The sequence below is a fragment of the Megalobrama amblycephala genome, linkage group LG1 (assembly GCF_018812025.1).
Source record: "Megalobrama amblycephala isolate DHTTF-2021 linkage group LG1, ASM1881202v1, whole genome shotgun sequence".
NCBI classification, from domain to species: domain Eukaryota; kingdom Metazoa; phylum Chordata; class Actinopteri; order Cypriniformes; family Xenocyprididae; genus Megalobrama; species Megalobrama amblycephala.
Genome location: NC_063044.1, coordinates 40,769,429 through 40,789,131, shown reverse-complemented (window position 1 = coordinate 40,789,131; position 19,703 = coordinate 40,769,429). Strand labels below are relative to the sequence as shown.

General features: G+C 36.7%; 1 protein-coding gene across 1 annotated transcript; it reads left to right on the top strand.

The window, feature by feature from the left end:
• The first annotated feature begins 1,321 nt into the window (after positions 1–1,321).
• Positions 1,322–15,548, top strand: mafk (v-maf avian musculoaponeurotic fibrosarcoma oncogene homolog K). Its single transcript, XM_048192873.1, has 3 exons — positions 1,322–1,496; positions 13,458–13,532; positions 15,027–15,548. Exons 2-3 carry the CDS (start codon positions 13,488–13,490, stop codon positions 15,453–15,455), a joined length of 474 nt encoding a protein of 157 aa, XP_048048830.1. The 5' UTR covers positions 1,322–1,496; positions 13,458–13,487; the 3' UTR covers positions 15,456–15,548.
• The last annotated feature ends 4,155 nt before the right edge of the window (positions 15,549–19,703 follow it).

The following is a 19,703-nucleotide window of genomic DNA, read 5'->3' as shown; positions in this document are numbered from 1 at the left end:
AAAGGTATATCCAAGTTCTAGAACAACATATGATCCCATCCAGACGTCGTCTCTTTCAGGGAAGACCTTGCATTTTCCAACATGACAATGCCAGACCACATGCTGCATCAATTACAACATCATGGCTGCGTAGAAGAAGGATCCGGGTACTGAAATGGCCAGCCTGCGGTCCAGATCTTTCACCCATAGAAAACATTTGGCACATCATAAAGAGGAAGATGCAACAAAGAAGACATAAGACAGTTGAGCAACTAGAAGCCTGTATTAGACAAGAATGGGACAACATTCCTATTCCTAAACTTGAGCAACTTGTCTCCTCAGTCCCCAGATGTTTGCAGACTGTTATAAAAAGAAGAGTGGATGCCACACAGTGGTAAACATGGCCTTGTCCCAACTTTTTTGAGATGTGTTGATGCCATGAAATTTAAAATCAACTTATTTTTCCCTTAAAATGATACATTTTCTCAGTTTAAACATTTGATATGTCATCTATGTTGTATTCTGAATAAAATATTGAAATTTGAAACTTCCACATCATTGCATTCTGTTTTTATTCACAATTTACAGTGTCCCAACTTTTTTGGAATCGGGTTTGTATATTATATTATATTCTATTCTATTCTATTATATTATATTATATTATAGCCTATTATACTATATTATATATCCTGCCCTATATATTATATTACATTATATTATATTATAGCCTATTATATTATAGCCTGTTATATCATTGCCTTTACCCTACAGATAAAATAATGTTGTGAAATCTACATAAACAGAATTAATCAAAGCATCCAGGGTGATTATCTCATAGTGTCACCTGACACAGCAGTCGCCTTCCATGTGGAACTGGTGTGACCACAGACGGCGTTTGCAAGTGCTTCGTAAGCTTATTTCAACAACTGTAAACAGTCTTTTGTGACAGACAGAGGGCGCTTTCGAGTCCCTTCACTGAAATGTACAATTGTACAAAATTTATGATAAACATAGACGTTACAGAAAGACCAAAAAATGAAGTATGAGCTCTTATAGCAGCCACATCATACCACAGATATATTTTGGGAGAATGACACACAAATTCGACCTTTTGTCAGCGTCTAGTAGTGTCTATCTTTCACCAACAGCTGGAATAACTCTTCGCTTTATGCATACATGATTTAAGCCTTAAACGCACATTTCAAGCAGTTAATACAATAAACCTTTCAAAAGTATTCAGTTGCGTCTATTTCTGGCCTCCCCTGGTTTCCCGCCTGACTGACGTCAGCATAAAGTTATTTTCATGAATGGAGGGGGCGGTCACGAGGAACCGGTGACGTCAGTGCTTGCGGAAGCACAGAGTGGAATGTTGATACATTGTTGTTGTTTTGTAGTTAATTTAGTTCAGAGAAACATTTCGCTTCGGTTGCAGGACGCGAGACAAGGCTCGACCTGTTGATTCCAGGACACTTCTCAGAGATTTTGCGCATCCCCGACAGAGATTCCGCGTTCACAAGGTAAAGTGTGCGAGCTTTTCTGGGAGATGTTTTGAAATTCCTCTCGAAATTGCTGATGTTCTCACGATGACGGATAAGAATTCAGCCTATCCGTGATATTTATGAAGTCGATGCGCAGCTTGATATATTATTCTTCTCTAAAATTCAAAAGTTGTATACTGAATTACTTTTGCTATGAAGATGAAACATAAGTAGTTATGTAATGATGAAATATTTGATTATAAAAACAAATATCGCTCTGGTAGTATGGACACGTGTTAAAGGTTGCAACTTGGGATTTAGCCGACTAATGCTTTTTCGGGTTTATTTTGCTTTTATATAAACGATTAATTACTTTTATAATCTCGCTGACTGTCTTTAATGTTGCGCATATTGGAAGTTTGTTTTACTTACCTAGCGTTCTTTTTAAAGCGAATAAGTAGCCTAAGTCTGTAGTACACAGTGCATCTTTGACTAACTAAACAACGGCGTCTCGTGACTTTTAAAACAGTTTGGCGATGCTATTCCAACTTTTTTTTTTTGTCGCTTTTAACAGCGGGCATGTTTCAAAAGAATTCATATTACGACATAAGGAAATAACACGTGGTGGGTATTTAGGAATTCTGGGACAAAGGGCATATTTGTGTGGCGAGCACTATTGGGAGTAGCGATCGTACGACTGTTGTGATGATCCCGAGTCATCTGAGGCGCGCGGAAAGATTCAGTTTTCACGCGCTCTTTAATCAACACGAGGATTCAAGAATAGGATGACGTTATGTCAGATTCTCAGTGCGCGGCGGCGTGAACGCGCACAGTGTGATGAACATTACTTTTTAAAGCAAAATAATGCATTGTACCTCCAGTAAAAGAGTACTTGTTCTTATAACTTCTTTAGAGGCTTTTATTATTGCTCAGTGCAAAAACTCGTGACAGATGAATATACAACATCATGAGCCACCTTCCCCATGTCTACCAAAGGTCATTTAATAAGGCATAATCATAAGTTCGTGATTGAATATTCTCATTTATGAAATGGAATATATATGTGTGTGTTTGTGTTGAGTAGGTGATTGGAAATATTTATGAATACATTGTTTAGGAATGATTGTGTCCACTCTATTCTGGCAGGTTAGCTCTAGAGCAACGCCCTCACAGGAAAAATGAGTCATAACTGGATAATGTGATTCATTTTCACATTGGATGATAAAATAGCTGGCCTGAACCAAATTAATGTGATAAAACAATATTAAAGGGAAGTCCATTAATTGTTATTAGAGGAATGCATGTCAAACAGAGTATGCGTTGGACTACATTTGGTATGTAACGTGACCATTTAAAGACACACACGTTGGGAAATTAAAAGGTTAGTTCAGCCAAAAATGAAAATAATGTAATTTATTACTCACTCTCATGTCGTTCCACACCCGTAAGACCTTCCTTCATCTTCATAACACAAATTAAGATATTTTTGATGAAATCTGATGGCTCAGCGTGGCCTGCATAGACAGCAATGGTATTTCTTCTCTTAAGATACATAAATGTACTAAAAACATATTTAAAATCAGTTCATGTGAGTACAGTGGTTCTACCTTAATATTACAAAGCAATGAGAATAGTTTTTTTGTGCTGCAAAAAAACAAAATAATGACTTTTTAACAATATCTAGTGATGACCAATTTCATAACACTGCCTCTTGAAGCTTCTGAGCTTTACGAATCAAATCAGTGGTTCGGAGCACCAAAGTCACGTGATTTCAGCAGTTTGGCGGTTTGATACGTGATCCGAATCACTGATTCGACTCAACGATTCATAACACTCTGACGCAGTGTTTGGAAATCTTTTTTTTTTTTTTTTTTGGCGCACAAAAATCACTTTATAATATTAATATTGAACCACTGAACTCACATGAACTGATTTAAATATGTTTTTAGTACATTAATGGATCTTGAGAGAGGAAGTCCATTGCTGTCTATGCAGGCCTCACTGAGCCATCGGATTTCAACAAAAATATCTTAATTTGTGTTCTGAAGATGAACAAAGGTCTTACGGGTGTAGAACAACATGAGGGTGAGTAATTAATGACATTATTTTCATTTTTGGGTGAACTAACAAATATATATATTTGATATCAAACCCATTTAAGTGGACCAAAAATGTATTCACACTGTTCCAATTAAGTTAGATTCTCAGTTAACTTTACATTCAAACTGATTTTGCAATTCACCTTTAGCCCCAATGGTGTTGTGTTGCATTAGGTTTGTGTAGTACTTTGTACAGCCACAAATATTTAAAATGACTCAATGTCAGTTTGGAGAACTTTGCGTTTACATTGATATAAGTGAAGTGAAAGCGTTTCATGATTGTTTCAATGTAGAGCTTCACAATGTTAAATGCCTAATTGTCTACTTTTAGCAGTTTAGAGCTGGATGACAGTATAGATTACTGTATAGTATTTGATTACAATATAAACAGTCAAGCAGCTGAGATTTGCGTTATATAGGCCCTATTGTGTGTACTATGTTGATACAATTTGATATACTTATAGTAGCGAATAAATTAGAATGAATAATTTTTTATGTGAGGATTATGAGTTTGTAAGGTTTTTTTACAATATATTTAACAACAACAACATCATAGATGTAGAGTGTATTGTATCTGGAACACCTCTTGAGATTGTTCATTTAGAATGCTTACGTGTAAGGAAAAATCTTGTGGTTGTAAGGTATGAAAATTCATGTGTGGTATATGAAAAGCACTCGCACAGCATGCATAACGAACAGCAAATCAGGTATGCGTGTTGATAGCATGTCTTTCATCTGCCTCTCAAGATAAAATCGAATCTGTGCATTAGCATTCAGAGACATTCTACATGTTGTGCGCCACAGCGACTGGTAGATGAGCAAAAATATCCACCAGTGTATAAAAAGTATCTGTATTTGGCTGATGGCAGGTGTTAATTTCACACCCTGGAGAATTTAAAAAGGCCACCATCCAACTTTGAGGGGCCGCTGTGGTCCAATCTGATAATTTGGCTTTGTTTTTCCAGAGTCAGCAGAAGATCAGTTGTTGAGGCTGCTAATTCAGCAGCGGTCATTGCCCAGGAAGAGTCTTGAGAGGGGGAACTGCATTGAGTGCCTGTCATTACACTGAAACAGTTGCTGGGGTCAGATTACGTTTGTGTTTCCATATATTCCATTGGTTTAAAAGTGTATTGCGAAAGATGGCGCACAGAATAGAGCAAATATTGGGTTCTTTCATGACTTTTGTCCCATCTTGATGAATGTGGAAAATCATGGAGGAGGGCAACCTTGTCATGACATCTTATTCACTGTATGTGGGGTTGTGTGACCTCGTCTGACTCAGAGTTGCTGAGGTATCTGTGGCGATGGCCTCCCACATCTTGTACGTTGTCTGCCTGCTGCATTTAGAAACCCAGGGGAAGTGCACTGCGCACACTGCACTGTCATGAGACACACACGTGGGATCACAGGCACTCGTGTCCTGTCACTAAGCAATGCTTCATGAGTAAACAGTTTGCAGTCATTATTATAGTAATCTCATGATGTCAAGTTTGACTTACATATGGTTTAGGATTATTATCTCTCACACCTCTAAAGATAGCGTGCACCAGAATCGCAAATGAAAAAAAAAAAAAATCCTGTGGTTTAGACTGCGCATTTGGAGAACTGGAACTCTTACAGTACTCTTTGTGGTTAGGATAGTGGGTTTTTGAAAGTGAATGAGACAGCGGTAGTTGGTGAGTTAATGACTCAAAATGAAACACAGGGGAACTCCAAACCCAATTCTCACGTCAAGCGCACCCGTTGCTTTCTCTTTATGCGCCACGTCTTGACCTAGGCTGCGACATTATCACCATTCATCATGAATCAAAGTCTTATGAGTCTCTACAAGAAATGCAAGGTCACTGCGCTGTCACTTGAAATATTGCAGTTAAATAATGAGCCTGTGTTTGATCTGGCTTTTTCCAGAACATTTAAGTGCTCAGACATGTACTCTTTGTAGTCATGTTGGCTTCATATGGTTTTGACTTTAATACCATTTTTAATAAAAGTTTAAGTTTAATGACTCCAAAAATGCCTCTATAAAAGGTAAAAAGTAGTCATTTATATCTCTCTTAACGCCTAGAATACATTAGTGTACCCAATTTATTCATTATTTTAAAAGCAGTTAAAAGGTTTTAGTCACACTTTAGATTAGTGTCCAATTCTCACTATTAACTATGACTTTTGCCTCAGTAAACTTCTAATTACTGCATGCTTATTAATAGTTAGTAAGACAGTTGGCAAGTTTAAGTATTGGGTAGGGATGTAGAATATGGCCATGCAGAATAAAGCATTAATATGTGCTTTAATTATAAGTAATAAACAGCCAATATCCTACTAATATGCATGCTAATAAGCAACTAGTTAATAGTAAGAATTGGACCCTAAACTAAAGAGTTACCAAAGTTTTTTATACAAATATCATATAATTAAAGGGGCCATGAGGTGGATTTTAAAAAAAAATTATTTTATAATGTTAGTATGATTTTTACATCATAAAATTGTCATAATTTAGAAATAAAAGGCATTTTTCTATCCTGATTTTAGCCTCTGATTTGAACGCTCTGTTTGAAGGGGCGTGTCTGCTGTGAGACTTCAATGTACACGCCCACTGCTGTGATTGGCTGACATCTTTGCATTTTAAATATGTGGAACCCTCTCGGATACTTTTACTACTTATTACAGCTGTTGAGATTAACGAATCCTGAAAAGTGTTGCTTATATTTAGATCTTTTCCCATCACATGAAAGGTTGCAGTGATGAGCATTGAGCAGATGGTCTGTCGATTGTGTGAATGCATGGATCTTGTCATTGTAACTCAATTTCTGCACTCTCACAAAATGCTTTCACCATAACTAACAGCAAACATAATGTAAATACAGTAACATTAGACTAAGAGCTTCGTTGTGCGGTGTAACAGCGTCATTCATGTAACAGCAGTTTTGGTCCAGATAAACTCACGCTGTGTGATTGACAGCATCAGGGGGAGTGTAAAGGGAGCGTACTTCGATTGCTTTCTGTATGTAATTTAATTACAATTATTTTATTAAGAGAGACCGTGTGAAGTTGATCGTTTAGTTACTGGCTTGATTTACTGATGCATAAACGGTATTAAAGGTGCTAAAGAGGATGTTTTGTTTTATACATTTTTGCAGTATTACTTGAAACTGTCTTTACTAACTGATAAAAGACATTTTTATTAGGTGCACTGAAAGTAATAATATCAATATACATCATCTGTGCACGAGGTAGGGCCTTAAAAACATCAGCCAATCGTTTACGCGATCATCACGTAAACGATTGGCCCTCTGGCTTGTCAATCACTGCCATGACGTTCCTTGTGAGAGACGTGCTCGCTCCAGTAACTTTCCACACTCCACAGGCGCCGCATGCAATGTTTTTGTCAGGAGACAGGAGTAACAACTGCAGATTATGAGTTACCTGCGGTGAGTCCGACATAATGAATCCACTAACACGACACAGTGAATGCCGGTGGTAAACACTCGTGTTCCAATACTCGTGCACGAGTTTTGGGAGGCGTTCCTTTGAAATGAGCTGTGAAAGAGGGGGGCTGTTCTTACGCATGCGCTCATTTCAAAAACTCACTAACAGTCTTTGGATTCTCAGTCGACGAAAAAATCCTCTCTATCACCTTTAATGATATAAGACCTCTTATATGCCAAAAGATCAAGGAAAATTGGATATGTCATGACCCCTTTCATTTATTAATATCAAGTTTTGGGGGTGTTTGTACCACATTACATTTTACGACTTGAACTAATCTTGCTTTGTCGTAAAAAGGTCAAATATCTGACATTTTAATAAACTTGTTGACCTTGACACTTTGACACTGAGTCATAAGTGGTACTTTCTATGATATCACTTCCTATTTCTATTTTGTTTTCGCTGCATGTTTTTGCATATTGGTCCCACCACATGACTCATATGACTGACAACAGTTTCTCAAATATTATATATGTATAACTATAAATAAATAAATATATAATATATATATATATATATATATATATATATATATATATATATATATATATATATATATATAATTTCAGTCATTTCCCCCTTTCAATAAGGCCTTTTCCCCCATTATATCATCAGGCATCCTGATTTTTTTATTTTTTTTATGATCTAAATTAGAACAAAAGAAAAAAAAAGAGAAGAAAAATTAGGGTCATGTTATTGATTTATGTATTACAGAATCAGACTTTATTGGCCTATGGGGGTGTCTGGACCACAAAGAAGCACCCTGCCCTTTTCTTGGTGCCCTTTACCAGTTTCTGGTTCGGACAGGACTGACCTCACCACAGTGTGGTCAGGTCTGTGGGATAGCTGTCTGGTACTTATTTCTCAAGAGCTTGAGTAACTGGTTGTTTATGTGTCTATGATGTGTTGATGCCACGTTGTGCAATCCCCAAGCCTGTCCTGATTGCTGAAGACCAATAGTGAAGTGTATAGTTGTTTAATCAAATGAGGGTGGAGAACTGATGTAACGTTATATACGTGTTTCGGAAGAGTGTTGTCAGTTGTAACAAATTTGGTTATGTCATGATTTCCTGTGAAGAATTGTGCTTGTTGTTCTTTACTTATTAACCACGTTGCACTGGCTTCTCTGTTGTACGTACTGGGCGGGTTTGTCTTTGGTTAGCGCATACTTGACATTCCTTTGATTCCCTGTGTCCCCAGTTGGAAAGGAGCTTTGCGCTCGCTACCTCTCCTCCCAATCCGCAGAAAGTTCCGGCGGTCCCGCCAGCCGTTCCCAAGGTTCCACGTACTTTTCCTTCCGCCCCTGCGAAACAACAGGATTTTCCAGGAAACGTCAGTTCGGGAGGGTGTGATTCCCTACCGATCGTCCTCACTCTTACCAGTAAACAGCATGACTAACAGCTCTGCTATGCTCTCCATTTCCTTTACATAATATCCCTGCGAGCGCGCCGCTGCGCTGTGGAAAAGAGTGGGCCGGGACCAAAAGAGACAGAGCTCTCCACCTCCCTGCGAAAAACAGAGACTCGGAGCAAAGCCTTCTCCGGCTCACTCGTGCAGGAACGTAGCAGCTGGCCGTTCACTGCTTAACTAGTGGAGCAAAAAAAGGAAAAACAAACAGCAAGAACAAGCCAGGCCTCCATTTATCATGGGAACACAAGCACACATGGCTTTGAAGTGGTGTTTGGCTTAGCCCAAGGCCTTGTCTCAATTCTCTACCTTTCATAAGTGGTCAAAACAAGAGAATCTCACATTCTCACATGTGTTAACATGGCAACACTGGCGTCAAATTCCATAAGAGGGGAGGTCCTTTGTGGGTTGTTTCTGAGAAAGTTCACAATCTCAAGACTCAAATATGCGGTTACCCAGCCATATTGCTCAGGGAGACTAGAAAGTACGTCATCTCTGTATCAGCCAATGCATGCAATACTTTAGCAGATATCGTCCGTGTGGGCCAGAGGTTTAGTCAGTAATAATCTGCCTTGTTTGGTTTATTGGGATCAGATGTCATGTATGTAATTACTTGAAACGTAAGTTATGTGACGCCAAGGCCCGTTGTAGTAACATCATAGTTTGTAATTCGTGGAAAATGATTGCGATATTTGGCGGAGCACCTTGATGCAGGCAATCCTTTCCATTGTAACTGAAATTTGAGTTGAACTGAAACACTAATGTTAAATCATGAGTTAACACTATGATGGAGGTTGACCCTTAAAGTTCAACAGAAAGTTTGTTGACGGGTTTAATACCGTGACCGACATCCACATGATGCCTGTGACATGTCTGAACAGCTTCACCTTGTGATTACTGAATAGTTTCAGTTCTGTTTGTGCTTGCATATTACATACAGCAATGAAAATCAGGCATGCCGATGTGTAGGCCAAGGCGTATTAATTTGATAAACCTTTAAATGGTTGACATGAAATAATAAGGCAACTCTACCACATTAATCGGTCTCTGTCAGAGAGGTCTGCAGGTTTTTGCACAGTATTGTTATTGTTGATTCTTATTTTGACTCACTAAAGGATGTGGATGTTGGTTCTTCCAGTTCTGTCCCTTACATCCGTCTGATGAGGTAACCGTAGCTTTACCACAACACCAGCATCTTTATGTTTGCAGAAATAAAGTAAACTTGCTCTAACAAGTATTTAGAAGTCAGTTTAGTCAAACGTGACATGAATAGACATGTTTTAGAGCAATAATAACTTTAGAGCAATGTCAGAACAAAAATGTGCAGATTGCAAAAATTGAGGATGGTACCCACAAAAGGAGATTGTTTGATCTTATTTACCTCTAAAAAGTTCATAATACCTTAAGGGTACATAGTGCTCAAAAGTGCTAATATAAAAGGTACACTTTTTTTTTTTCTGATAGTGTGTTTAACACTCCCCATTGATTTATTTGTTTTATTTTGTTTTACAGTATTTTGTACAGTAGCACTATTATGAAAGCTTATGTATTGGCATTGAGTGCTGAATATTTAAATATTCTATATATATATATATATATATAAAAAGATATATGTGTGTAAATAAAACCATGGAACAACATTAGAATAATTCCCCATATGCAAAAAAAAAAAAAAAAATCATTATATAAAGTGTTTTGTGAGCACTTGTCAACTCCATCAGCTTACAGATCAACTCCATCAGACATAAAACTTGGCGGAGTTGACATATGATGGAGATGACAAAACTGAATATTTTTCCACTTGAACCATGTGTTGAACAGTGGAGCAATTTTGGTTTTTCCTCAGTTGTAGCTGCCTTAATAAACATATAAAAAATTCCACAACTATTTACAGAAACTATTACACCAGGATGACAGAGTTGACATGTCAAAGCTGTGACTGAAAAAACTTCAACATTGTGTGTATAAAATATTAAAAAAATATATAACTTTCTACTGTCCTACTATGAGATCCACAATGAGCAGGAAAAAAGAAAGGGCTCCTTAGAGTTAAAGATTACCATGACATTGCCTGATTTATTCAGAATTATAAAAAAAGATGGAGTTGATGCAAAGTGAGGACACAACTTTGATAGGCATTTTTTATTGAAAATATAATTCAAGATTTACTTTTTGTATCGTTTGATATATATATATATATATATAAATTTGTTGCACTCATGTATATTCCATGTATAGACATGTACTTTAAATGTATAGAGCATTTATTTAAAATAATACTAACGAAATTATTTATCCTGAGAATCAAGATTTGCTTTAGATGTAACTTTATTTTGATAAATTTCTTTATTTTTAACATAAAGTGGGCTTTTATTTGTAGGACATGTTTCTAGATCTATCTATTCATAGTACACAACTCTACAAATTTATAAATTAATCGCATGCATTTATATGACACTTCAATTTATTATTTGACTGTTTGTTGATGTGAGTACGCTGTAGCAAATAACACTAAATATGACGTGGAGTGAATCTGGTTATATTTAGATGATTGTAGTCATGTAGTAAGATCATTATGCATAGTATTAAGCATGCGGTTCTCTGAATGGAAAGCGGGGCCCCTTTGCTTTTCTCAATGTCAGTGTGTGAGAAAAGTGACTCGGTTAGCTACACTTCACACATTCTTTGTGGCTTCCTTCACAGGGCCTTGTGCTGTAACATGTATTCATTTTTTCCCCTGGCTTCAGAATCCATGATAAGAAGACTCATGTTCAGATGGACTATCAAATGTTCAGCATCAAAGGCGGTGTTCAGTCCTGTAATTTATGTCCAGGAAACTCTGAAAACCCGGCTCTGGCCTTGGGACATTAGGGCTTTTCCTCTCTGTGAGGGCTGAGCAGGAAAGAGGGGCCCCCTGTCAGTTCACCCCAGTTCTCAGCACAAATGGAAAGGGGGACCATGTGCTGAAGGAATTTCAAGGAAGTGTGTGTGTGTGTGAGAAAGACCTGAAAGGCTGGAGGCCCCATGAATAGAGAGGGAAGCATTTTTTTTTTCTTAATGTGATTCCACGGTCCTTGTTGGAAAGCAAGGCAGGGCCTCCCCTGTCACAGCCATTTTAAAATCAGCCATGCTGAGCCAACTTGCTGTCTAGGAAAGCTCTTCTTGTCAGAGCTGACCTTAGGTTGTTTGTCGCAGATTTTTAGATGGTTACGGGAACAGTGTGGATTTGATATCCAATTAATTATGATTCAATTGAATTTATTTTATTACTTTATTTTAAATCATTTAGTTTATTTGAATTAATTTTAAAATATTTTATTACTTTAATTTATCATCTTCATTTTATATTTTAAATATAACGTAATATTGCATAGTTTTCTTGTTGCCAATTTGATTGAAGCAAAATGAGTTGAGGGGCCCTTAATGTAGGGCCAGATGGTATGAATCAAGCCTTGAGTGATTTTTTTTTTTTTTTTTTTTTTTCATGGTGGTATTTGGTTTCATCTGCTCAGTTCATACCCAATCTATACTCTTTTGTCCCGTCATAACTGAAACATCTAAACCAGCAACTGATGCACGTCCGGCATGGTTTACTAAGACCAAATCAAAGGAATGACTCAGAATTTACCAAACATGCCAAAGGCAGTGAATCTGCTCACTGGTCAAAGATAACTATTACTAAAGAATTCTCACCAAGACAGAATGATCACTTAAAATGGTTGAGGTATGCAGAAGGTTGAAGGCCAGATGACTGGACCGGAGAAATAAAAATCTGGAAGTTAGAACATGGACTATCTGTGCTCCAAAGAAATGCATTTTGAATGGAATGCACATCTCGTCCTGGAATAACAGAGCAACAGCCCAAAGGAATAATCACTCAGAGGAAAGTGTAGCTTTAGTATTTTACTTCTTAATGATTTGCTTATAATATTTCCACTCAGAATTGTGTCACTGGCAACTGGAGTTTTGTGTCAGCAGCAATCATGCTGTGCTAAATATAACAAGCACAGTTAAATAAGGACATGAAACGGGCCAGGAAAGCCTAGTGTAACAGGATCCAGTCTTTCAGCCACAGTTCTAAACCTGATAAAGAACATTGTCTAAAAGCACAAATATAACAGTGACTGTATAAGGGAAACTATTCCCATGTGACTGACAGCCTCCTGGAATGTTCCATTTACTGAACAGCAAAGGACTGACTTAACTTAATTAAAACTCAACATTACATTAAAAAAAGTTTCCATGCGTGATCTATACCACTTTTTATATCACAATAATTCGATGGAAAGACAGACAGATGGATAGATAATTACATCAATGTACTTTTTAACGCTTTAGTAACAATTCCTTGTAATTCGTACGTATTATTTTGGTTTATTTATATCCTCCATTGTTTAAAAGAGGTCTACGTGAGTTTTTGCTAGTTCATTTTTTTTAGTGGTCCTCCTGTGCGTCGAGCTTATGAATGAAGCTTGTTTACCATTTTTCTGGTCACGTGACATACACTCCCACACCCATTTACCGGGTGTCTCCATGGCAGCAGTCTCGAACGCGCATTCTGACGCTCCTGAAATGGAACCCGAGGAGCGCGTGTCTCACGCGGCATGTTTTCTAATTTGGCTGTGGCGGCGAACGCGCAGAGTGGCCTTTTTTAAAAATAGCGCAGTGGCCAAAATAGTCTTGCATGAACGGCTGAGCAGAAAGATCAGACAAAGCCTCATGCTGAGAGCTGACCTGCTTCTATTATTGCACTCTTGCAACGGTCTAGTGAGCTGCATCGTGAGAACGCGAGATCAGCAAGTAAACAGGGTAACCCTTGTCTGAATGATATTGTGCAGACTTCTACTGACCTCTGCTGCTCGCTCTAGGTAACTTCATTTAACTCAGCAGTTTTATTGCAATGTAGGCAACATTGTGCTGCATGACTGAAAAGTGCAATCACAAAAAATAACATTCAACCTTATATCTGTTAATTAATTTTTTTTTTTTTTTTGGCGTTTTCTTTTAGATTTTTGAGGAGTTCTGATTAGCTGCTTGTATGCAGGGCATGACGACTCATTTTAAAGCGGGCAAAGCTTTAAAGGTAAGAACATTCCCCTGTGGTTCATAGGTTTTATGTGATTATATCTCTATCCCCTGGTTTCACAGACAAGGATTAAGCTAGTCCCAGACTAAAATGCATGTTTGAGCTGTTTTAACTGAAAGAAACTTGTACTGACAAATCTGAAAATATGTCATAACCATTGTTTTGTCTCAAGATGCACACCAGTAATGTTTTTTTTTTTTTTTTTTCTTGGGTATTTTTATAAAAGCTACTTAAATACCCCAATCCTGGTTTAGCCTAAGCCCTGTCTGTGAAACAGGGCCTTATAAGGATATTATTTAAACAATTATTTATCTGGATGGTTATTATCGAAACCTTTAAGATGTAAGATAAATTTCTTCTCATCACCCTTATATGGATGCCCTCATGTATTGCACATCTGGCACACCACATTTTTTTTTTTTCAGTAGTCACTTCAATAATCTTATTAAACTTTAAAGTTGACTAGAAATGAACAGAATAATTGGGGAAAAAATGCTGAATGATGTATAATATTTGCATCAGCTGATTTATTGTGATTTAAATTGACTTCAGTTAAACAAATGAAAACTTCAGATGCAAAAGCCTCTAAGTGCCATCTGAAATTTTCTTCTAAAATGAGCATTTTTATCAAGCTCGTATGTTTCGGTTCAGTAATTTCACTTTAATGGCAATGTAAAGGACCTATTAATTGTCATTAAAGTGAAATAACTGAACATAAACATACACCTTGATAAAAATGCTCATTTTAGAAGAAAATTTCAGACAGCACTTAGAGGCTTTTGCATCTTAAGTCTTCAAATATGTAATAAAAAATAAATTTAATAAAGCATAAAAACAAAGAGTGATTATATAGTGATTATATATTGTTATATCTTTACTTATGTAGGCTATATAATATATTTTTATTGTTTTTGTATATTGTTGATTGGTTATAGGTGGGAGATTTTGTAAACCGTTCAAAAGATTTTTTAATGTTATTGAAAGAAGTCTCTTATGCTCACAAAGGCTGCACTTATTTGATAAAAAATACAGTAAAACAGGACAATTGTGAAATATTATTATAATTTAAAATATCAATTTTCTATTTGAATATATTTGACAAAGTAATTTATTCCTGTGATCAAAGCTGAATTTTCAGCATCATTACTCCAGTCTTCAGTGTCACATGATCCTTCAGAAACCATTCTAATATGATGATTTACAAGAAACAGTTATTATTATCAATGTTGAAAACAGATGTGCTGCTTAATAGGTTAACAGTTTGTTTTTAAGATTCCTTGATGAATATAAAGTTCAAAAGAAGAGCATTTATTTTATATTTATATTTCCTTGTTGAATAAAAATATGAATTTCTTAATTAAAAGAAGAAAAAAAAAATCTTACATTGCCCAAACTTTTGAATGGTAATATATTTACTGAGTAATTTTTTTCCCCCCTCTATTGACACTTGCAAGGTGAAAACTGACAGCAACTCTCTGTTCTGTGGCTCAGGTAAAGAAGGAGGCGGGTGAGAATGCCCCGGCACTCAGTGATGATGAGCTGGTGGCCATGTCGGTGCGGGAGCTCAACCAGCACCTGCGCGGGTTGACCAAGGAAGACGTGGTCCGGCTGAAGCAGCGGCGACGCACGCTAAAGAACCGCGGTTATGCTGCCAGCTGCCGCATCAAGCGCGTCACACAGAAGGAGGAGCTCGAACGGCAAAAAATAGAGCTGCAACAAGAAGTGGACAAGCTGGCTCGTGAAAACGCCAGTATGCGACTGGAGCTGGATGCGCTTCGTGCTAAGTACGAGGCCCTGCAGTGCTTCGCCCGGACTGTCACCCGCGGGCCTACCGGTAAGGTGGCCACCACCAGTGTCATCACAATTGTCAAGTCTGCCAATCACAGCCCCAGCTCCGCCCCCTTTTCAGCACCCTCGTAGTGCTGATTGACAGTGCCTGCCCAGCTTCTTCTGGTCCAATCCGGCTCTGAACCTAAACTGGCCCGCGGGCCACCGCTCGACCCACACTGAGAGGATGCTCAGTGGTCAGACTGAGGGGAGGGTGGAGGCCTTAATCTGCGTGACTACAACAGGCTGCATCTATTTTCATTTCTCTCTCAAAACACACATACATACATAGAAAAACACATCTATTTTGTCTGTGCACTGTGCTATAAACTCCGGCACCGGCAGGGCACACTGACCGTTCTTTCCACTTCAACACAGGCTGAGATTTAGCAGAGATGAGCACTTGTTATTTAAGTGTGAGATAGTACTTGACTTAACCTGCCATGGCAGCACTGATGCCTGTGACATACTGCATATGCATCAGAAACTAATATAAGTATCATTATTTTATATATATATATATATATATATATATATATATATATATATATATATATATTTTTTTTTTTCTTTTAAAAAATTAATACTTTTTATTCAGCAAGAATGCATTCAACTGATGAAAAGTAACAGTAAAGACATCCATAATGTTACAAAATAGTTTCAAATAAATGCTGTTCTTTTGAACTTTATATTCTGGATACTGAAAAAAATGTATCACAATTTCCACAAAAAATATTAAGCAGCACAACTTTTCCAGCATTGATAGTAATAATAAATGTTTATTGAGCATCAAATCATCATAATAAAATGATTTCTGAAGGATCATGTGACACTGAAGACTGGAGTAATGATGCTGAAAATTCACAGAAATAAATTACATTTTAAAATGTATTCAAATAGAAAGCATTGTAAGAACATTTCACAACATTACAGCTTTTACTGTATTTTTCATCAAATAAATGCATTCTTGATGAACGTAAGAGATGTCTTTCAAAACCAATAATAACCAAAAATAATTCCGACCACATTTAAATGCTATATATATATACATTTTTCTTTTTGAGAAAGACAGTTTATGTGATGATATCATGAAATACATTGGAATAATCTCATAACACATCACTATAAAATGATATCAGTCATTGTGAAAGACCAGCACTTGTGATCCTGGTCAAAAATCAGGTGTGACCAGCACAGTCCAAAGTTGAGAATGATGTTATCCTGAAGCCTTACATTACTGATAAACAGAGAAAATTATCCAATTGGAAATGAGCCAATCCTCTCTTAGTCAGCAGTTTAAACATACGAATCCCAAATGGGGAAAACGGCACTTATTTTTACTGTTAAATTACAGTCTAATACTATAAAGCACTTGTAAAGCAGACTGACGTATGTAAATATTCAAGACTGAAATTACAGATTAACTGAGTTTCTAGAAAAGGGCACTTCATGGTGTTTTAATGATTATATTTGTTTTATTAAGAGGTTAGTTAGTATAAATGTTGACTATCCGGCACATCTGTGTTGTCATTTATCTCAAAGATACACCGTTTTTCCTGACCTGTCTCTATACGACACCATAAAATGGTAGGTAATCCATATTGGATATAGTAATAACAGGAGCTGTCTTGCAAACAAAAAAGTTTAACAATAACCTGTATATTACAGAACTGAGTTAACAGCCTTAAGCTTAACAAATAACGTGAAACTGAAGCTCCCAACTTTGTATATAAAATTCCGTCCCTCAGAAAGCATTCCTACTGCTAAGTCACGAAAGGTGCCACTGCCGGTGTTGGTAACCCTGATAAAATGTATATAAAATGCAAGTATTTGATATATTTCGACACAGACTCTTGGGTAAGGAGAATCCTGGTGTCCTTAAACCAGTTCAAAAGACATTAGGGTTTGTTTCGACTTGAAGCGGCGCTTCAAGACCGATCGACATTTCAAACGCAAACAGAGCCGTTTGCTCTCTAATCGCTCTCGATGTCATACACCTATCGGTCTAATATGCAGCGCTGCTTCAAGTCGAGCAAGCCTAATAGCTTAGCATTCATATTCAGCGAAACTGACCTGGCATAAAATTAAGATGGCTGAAATCAGGATTGTCTCTTACCTGAGTGGCTATGACTGTTTCTGTGAGCCCTTCCACCACTGCAGGAAGCATTAGGTGTGTATTGTGCTGCTGGGAAGCCCACTAATAGCTCCAGCTCTCTGGGCTACTGTTGTGCTTTTAGCATTTTTATATATCCACAAGTGTTTCTTTATGCCCAAACATGATCTAAATCTGACGTTTCCCATTGTCTTATATGTATCCAGGACATTGAAATACCTTTAGACTGGTGTGATTGTTGCAATTGTCTTTCATTTCAGTGGTTTATTTAACTGATTTCAGTTCAGACGTCCAACATTTGCGTTAGCTCTAAACTTCCTTTATGTGCATAAACTCAACACACTATTCGTTTTTATGGTGAATTGATGCTATATATTTATTTTAACAGTGCAGATTTTAGGAGCATGTAATTTCAGTATTCATCATTTATTTGGCATTGTTTATGGATTTGAAAAGTTAAACCTACGGTCAGCATTTCAAACTATGTCAAGACCTGTTTCTGAAAGTGTCCTGTGCAGTTCTTTTAAATGTGACCACAGCTCTGGTTGGTAGATCCTCTTTTTTTTGGGACGTTTGGGTTTTTTTAAATTGCTGTCTCTACTTTCCTTTTAGGCCACACATCCGTTTAGAGGGCCCAGAAATTTCCCATTTGTTATCTTGTGGCCAACTGATTTTCCATCTAAGATACCTAATGCATTACATAATATTAGAATTGATCAGAATTCAGTTCCCTTGATAGGAAGTGCTACATGTCACTTCTTCTTTACTAAATTAGACTATATACAGTGACATGTTTTTTTCTTTTTTGTAAAGAGAACTTGACAAAACAGCTTTTTCTGTGCTTTACACTGACATCTGGTGGTGATCTGTATTTCTTTATGTTTCAAAATGCTGTGATTGAATGCTGATGACACCAAGATCTTCTCTTTCATTTCTTGGACTATTGAGGCATTGCTGTTTCGCTTTGTGTTCATTTCAGCTGCCACCAAAGCCACAACTCATCTGTGTGTTTCTTTAAAATACACTTCATTTATTCTTTGAATTTATATTGCGATTTAAACAAAACTACACCCTCCAGTAGTAACCAGATCGTAATGCCCTAATTCAGACTAATAAGAAAAGAACATGCCGTCACAAAACTGATCTGTAATTTTACAGGGATGCCAGTGTTTTTTGGCCAGTTAGTTATATCTGTGTAGATTTAATTAGATTAAAAACAAAATCGGAGGCATTACAGGTCGTCTTGTGACCGAGGCCTGTAGACATTTCCCTATTCTGAAGCAGTTCAGTGCAGTAAACGTTCCTCCTAACACAGTTAGATCTAGGTCTTTAAACTAAGTGGGTACTTTTAATAATTATTCTATGTATGCTGTATGTGTCCTTTTGGGCTGAATAGGATAAATTATTCTATATTTTACATATGAATATATCTATTTTTCAAAGTATATAATATGTGCTCAGTCAGTCCTTAAAAGCTATTTACCATGAACGCACATAGGATTTTTAACCAGTGCTTTTTAAACACACACTTGCCTATAAGAATCTTAGAGTAACTCCATGACATATAAAGTATGCTGCTCCAAATTATTACTTTATATTTGTCAATGTTAAGATGAAACTGTAAGGTATTAGGGGAAGTAGTCATGTTATTTGTAGTTACAATAGTGCCTTTAACATTGAGCTTGTCAACATTTAAGTACTGTATGAATGGGTGTGGTTGTTTTTTTAAAATCTTATTTCCATGTGCAACCACGTTGAACACATTTGCCTGTTTGATCGGTCTTGTGGGCGTAATTATTGTGCTATATATATATATATATATATATATATATATATATATATATATATATATATATATAAAATAGCCATTGTAAATACGGACACCATGAAAGGCAGCAAAAACTAGGCTTAGATTAATCATATTCATGATTCTCATCATTAATCTGCTTGTATCACATTGATCTTTGATATTTATTTTGTTTGTTTTTATTTTCATCATCTAAATTATTTTATTTACATTCATTTGTTTTCTTTTCAATGAACTACCCTCATGTACAAATGAAATCATTCTGTTTTTTTCCATTCTGGCTAAATTTGAGGTGGTAAATTATTCCTGTACAAAGTCTGCAGTGTTTGTTTTGTACTTTTAAATAAAGCTTTTCTCATGTAATCTTGTTTGAATCAGAAGTCTTCTTTGGTGTTACATCAAAAAAAGAAACAAATCTCAC